Source organism: Gavialis gangeticus, unplaced genomic scaffold (genome assembly GCF_001723915.1).
Source record: "Gavialis gangeticus isolate Ggan-Ray unplaced genomic scaffold, GavGan_comp1, whole genome shotgun sequence".
NCBI classification, from domain to species: Eukaryota; Metazoa; Chordata; order Crocodylia; family Gavialidae; genus Gavialis; species Gavialis gangeticus.
The window spans coordinates 14,267,889-14,273,213 of record NW_017729015.1 but is presented as its reverse complement, the minus strand read 5'-3'; the positions used below and the strand labels follow the sequence as shown (position 1 = coordinate 14,273,213).

Here is a 5,325-nt window from a genome sequence, read left to right as displayed (position 1 = left end):
AGCGAGCAGGCGGAGGGGTGGGGGGGCCAGCAGAGACATGGCCGGGCTGGCAGCCGCGTGGTTCAGCTCCTGCATGGGACCCAGGGGCAGGGTGATGGGGGTGGCTGGTGTGTGTTGGATGGCTGGGGGCAGCTCTGGGGTGCCTGGGGGAGGGCACATGGGTAGGGGGTGTGTGGGGGTGTCATGGGTGGGCAGGAGTGATTGCAGAACAGACCCTGCTTAGCTTTTCTACCCATCCTCAGCATCTCCCCAGCATCACTGCCTCCTCCTCCCCTCCCAGCACTGTCCTTGGCTTGCCCAAAGGCTGGAGCTGCCCTAGGCTCTTCCTGGGCCCACTTGGCATGGGTGGTCCTGGCCAGAGAGAGACCCCTGGTCATGCCCTAGCCCCGGTCAGAGCAGCAGAGGCATGCAGCGCGCGGGGCGGTAGTGGGCGACACTGGGGGCAGCTCCGTGGGGCCCGACAGCCTGAGATTTACTGCTTTCAGGAGGAAATTGAATTTGGTTTCTTTGTCGAACATAACTGGGGGAAGTGCCCTCGTATATCCCGGTGATTTATGACACTGCCTGGGCGCACGCTCTGACACGCATAATTCCCAGGCATTTCTAATCAGGTGCACATGGCTGTCCCGCTTCGGCCTGGATGCCCATCTCTCCGGGGGTCGGGGGGTGGCATGCTCTTGGCCCCAGCTGATGGCACGATCCACTCTCTGTGCCCCGGCATCTCCAGGGCTGCGCAGAGGCTGGCAGTGGGTTGTGGGGAGGCAGCTTGCGTGTGCTGTAGCTGCGTGGAGCCCTTCCAGAGGGAACGCACCGGGGCATGGATTATATTAAGTCCGATGCAAAAGTCAGTAAATTTGGGACCTTTTTATAGAGCTAATAAGTGTCAACACAATCAGCTCTCGAGCCAGGGGGCCTCATATATTACAGGCACCGCAGGGATATCGATAAGGAGGATGCGGAGAGGGACGGGCAGTGTCAGAGCCCAGGGCATGCTTTCCCAGGGCCTGGAGAGCAGGGCAGGGGCAGGAGGGCGAGGACTTCTGCCCTCCAGGCTGCCCCGAGCATGGCTCTTAGGGAAGAAGCTCGTGCCAGCCTGGTTATTGGCCACGCTGTGCCCCTGCTTGCCTCCCACATTTGCAGCTAGTGTCAACCATGCCCCGGCCCCTTCTGCCCACCTGCCTGACCACTGGGAGCGCTGAGATGCTGGAGACCATGCCTCAGAGCCCAAGGGAGGCCCCTTGGCCTGATTGGCATCAAGACCTGAGATTAGCCCGGAGGGGTTGAATGCTCTTGCTTGGTGCCAGTGGTTTGCTCTGAGCGGGTTGTCCGTGTGTGAGCTCCCAGCCGTGTTGGTGGCTTTCCCCGGGCTGGCGTCTGGGTCCACCCGTGATGCAGGGCAGTGATCCTGTCCCCTAGGATGCCTGACACTTGTGGGGCTGAGGCAGGGCTGGGGGGGGAGCTGCGTGAGGGAAGGGCCATGCCAGCCCCCTCCCCTGCCGGCGGTGGAGCACGTGCCCACGGGGAGTGCTGTGCGCGCCTGCTCATTTCACGCCACGTGCCCGTGATGGATCTCTTGTTATTTCTGGTGAGCTGAGCCATACATTTATGCCATCGTGCTGCAGCGAGCAGTGGGGAGGGAGGGTGGGCAGTGCGTCAGCTAGCGCAGACGCCGGTGCCAGGGCAGACCTGCCTTCCCCGCTCCACCAAAGGGGCACTCGGTGGGCACAGAAAGGTGCCTACTTGGAGCGGGGGCATTCCCAGTAGGATGGCACTGACGTCTGAAGAGATTGGTGGGAGCTGGGGATGCACCAGGTGGATGCACTGTGTGGACTGGCCCCTGTCACCTCTAGCTCCCCATCCCCATGGCAGTGGTGGCTCCCCTTTGCCCAGCCCTGGCTGCAGCAGCCAGGCCTCCATCCCTCCGGGCAGCTGCCACAGAGCCATCCTTGCTGCCCTCACTCCAGGACCGGAGGTCCATGGCGTCCCTGGCATATCCTGCTGCACCCCTCCATGGCTGCTCAACAGACCAAGGGCAACTACCCACAGCAGTAGCCAAGGGGGCAGGGGCAAGGATCAGCATCTGGGATGACGCATTTCCAGAGGGGCTGGAGCAGGTCAGGGTCCATCCCTGGATGTCTGCCCAGGGTGGGGCTGCACACACTGCCCGGGGGGCCCTGCCCAGCTCCTCTGCCTTCTCACCGGCATCCTCTCTCTGCTTTTCAGGCAATGACGTGGAGGAGAATCAGAAGGTGAAAACACAGTGGCCAAGGTCCGCGGATGAGCCTGGGGTCTACATGGCGCAGACAGGTACGGGTGTGGTGGGGCCTGCGGGCCGGGGGGCTCTGTGCGCCGGAGGATGGGGTGCTGCGAACCACAGAGGGTGGGCAGGCGGGCGGGCAGGCAGCTTTTGGGCCTCCAGCCTTGGTCCTGCCCATGGGAGAAACTGCGTACACAGAGGCTTACGTATGTATGCGTGCAAGAACATGCAGTGACACGTGTGTGTGCGTGCTTCCCTCGGTGGTCCTGGGGGCTAGCAGATGTGCCCCACGCTGAGCCAAGATGCCAGCAGGTTCTGCTGCCGGCCCCCCAGGGCTATAATGAAACCCCTCAGCAGGCTGCAGCTGGGAGAGGAGGGGGTTAACCCAGAGCGGGTTGCCAGGTAGGACCTGCAGGGCAGGGGTCGGGGCACCCGGGCTTGTCCCCGAGGTTGGTTGTGCAGCTGACGCACTGGGCTGGAGCTTGGGGGACCTGGGTTTGACTCCAGCCTCTGCCACTGGGTCCCTCCTTGCCCTTCTCCCCGTCCTTTATTTGTATGCTTTAATCCTTTTTGTGCCTGATGAGGCTGCCACTGGTGGAGGCTCAACACAATTAGCAATAACGCCGGGCGATTGTTAGCTATCAGTCTGTGCAGCAGGCCCTGCCACATAGGGCTGGCAGGAATGAAGGCAGTGTGCTCGGAGGTGGAGCTGAGGTGTCTCCGACAGGGGTGGGGGGTGTCGCAGTCCTACAGCACCCTGCGAGTCAACCCTGGGGTGACAATAACACAGTGCATGCTAGCAACTCGGGGAAGGTTTCCACAGCCAGCGCCCGCCTTCCCTTTGCAAAGCCCTGGGCAGCTGGAGATGGAGCGAGTTCCCCCCCGTCACCGCCCGTGCTCTGAGTTAATTTGCTCCATTTATATATTTTCTTTGCACCTTCCTCAGAGGGTGATAAAGAGAGAAAAATCTATTAATTGTTTAGCTCCGGAGTATTTATTTAGCAAATTCGCCGGGGTAATTTGAGCCCGGTGTGCTTCCCCGCTGCCGTGATTGATGCGCCCCGGGCCTCTCTGCATGCTGGAAGACGGATGGAGCTGGCAGCCAGGAGAGTGATTGGGGCCGGCTCTGTCTACCTGGTGTGCCGAATCACCCAGGCAGCTGCTGGGCAGGCTCCCAGGGCTACCCTGCGGTCCCTGCCTGCCCTGTGGCCCTGGTGTGTGCTCCTGTGGTGCCCCTGGAGTGGCTTCACCAGGGGGGGAAGTGTGCCCTCCCTGCACATGCCAGGGAGACATGCCCTTTGGGGCCACACGCTCCCCAGGGGTTGAGGTGGGGGGCAGGGACCTCCATCTCAGCTCCTGCTGTCCCCTTCCCAGCTGGAGTGGCCAAATCCCCCGCTGGCAGGGAGCTCCACACAACACCTCCAGCCCGCTCTGATGGTCGACCCTGTGCCAGGTGTGAGGTCAGGCCCTCTGCACCATCTAGGAACAGCCCTGGCTCAGACTGACCCCCCCCAAGACTAGGGAGGGGAATGCACGGACCTGCACGTATCCAGCGACCCAGGAGGACCAAACCCAAGTGCCCCGCGTGGGTGGGGAGTGCCCCAGACATCCCTGGGGGACCCTACAGCCACAGGCAGTGCCTGATGCTGAAGCCAGCTGGCCCAACACCCCAAGAGACAGGACTGGGAACATGATGCATGTGCTGGGCAGGGCTACTGTGATCACAGCCCCCCTGGGGTGTGTGGCCCAGTATTCACCAGTGGGCCCAGTGCTAGCAAAGCGGCAGCACCCGTGTTTCATGCTGCTCTGTGCCTCCTGCACCTGCCTGATCATATCTGCTCCCTTGAAGTCAGTGGAGTGGGGTTGGGAGCTCCCCTGCTTCACCCCAGTGTAGCAGGGAGCAGAGCGGCTGACAGTGACTCCGGTACCAGCCTGGGTTTCCCAGGGCTGTGGGATCCACCCCCCGGCTAGGAGCCCTGCGCCGGCAAAGCCTTGCTGTGCCCCTGCAGATGCTAGACTACCCATCAGCTGCCTCCTTCCCTGCTTAATTCAAACTGATGTCCCCACTTCTGGCCTGTCCAATACCTTCCAAGAGCTCATCAAGCTTCATCAGAGCAGCCTTGTTGGAAATGTCAATAGCAGACCTGCTCGGGGGTGAGAGATGGAGCGTGCGGCCTGAGCCGCGGGCCCAATCGGACCGGTGGGGCTGTGGAGCCAGTGCCAGGGGATGGACACCCGTGCCTGCCCAGCCTGGCGGGTGCTGACCCCTCTGGAGTCCACCTGCTCCCCCCAGCCTGTATGGCGTGTGCCCTTCCAGCCCCCTTCCTGCTCCTCTCCTTGCAGAAGGAGGGAGGGAGCCTGCAGAGCTTGAATCCTACCCTCCTGCATCGTGCCCAGGCCCTGCTCCCTCCTTCCTCTCCCTTCAGCGTTGCTCCATAGGGTGCCCAGACCCATCTCCCCTCCCTGCAGCCTCCGTTCCCTTAGCTCCAGCTGCCCCTGGGTGCTGGAGCCCCGGTGGGTGGTGGCGCCGAGGGAGGCCGGGACTAACGTGATGCGTGTCCCTGTCTCCCCCAGGGGACCCGGCAGCGGAGGAGTGGTCGCAGTGGAGCGTCTGCTCGCTGACGTGTGGGCAGGGCTCCCAGGTGCGCACGCGGTCCTGCGTCTCCTCACCCTACGGGACGCTGTGCAGCGGGCTGCTGCGGGAGACCCGCGTCTGCAATAACACCGCCACCTGCCCAGGTACCGCGCCCGGGGGGAGCAGCATGTCAGGGGAGACAGGGGTGGTTTCACATCCAGAGCTGGGGGCACTGTCTTCTGTGCCCCGCAGCCAGGGGTCCCGTGAGACACATGAACCTCCCCTTTCCAACGGGGTTGCAGAGCCAGGCTGTGGCATGAGCTGGGGGCATCCAAATGCCCTGGCACTAGGTGGGGGCAGGGCAGTGCTCTGATACGGGAGGGACGTGGGTGACCTTGAACTCCTCTCCCCTCCTGAGCTGGGGTAATGCAGTGGCCCTGCTCCCCCCATCTTACCCCAGGAGGGACTCGCCTTCTCCTGCCCTTCACCTATA

The 5,325-nt window shown here is 62.9% G+C and overlaps 1 protein-coding gene across 7 annotated transcripts in view; it reads left to right on the top strand.

The window, feature by feature from the left end:
- ADGRB2 (adhesion G protein-coupled receptor B2) overlaps nucleotides 1-5,325 on the top strand; it is a 61,904-nt gene that overhangs the window by 12,096 nt on the left and 44,483 nt on the right. For 5 of the 7 annotated variants that reach the window (XM_019512266.1, XM_019512269.1, XM_019512265.1 and 2 more), the window contains exon 2: nucleotides 2,224-2,307. In XM_019512266.1, the coding sequence (XP_019367811.1) occupies nucleotides 2,224-2,307 (84 nt within the window). Of the gene's footprint in view, nucleotides 1-2,223; nucleotides 2,308-4,831; nucleotides 4,997-5,325 lie in introns of all 7 variants that reach the window. The other 2 variants (XM_019512264.1, XM_019512270.1) reach the window with 1 other exon arrangement.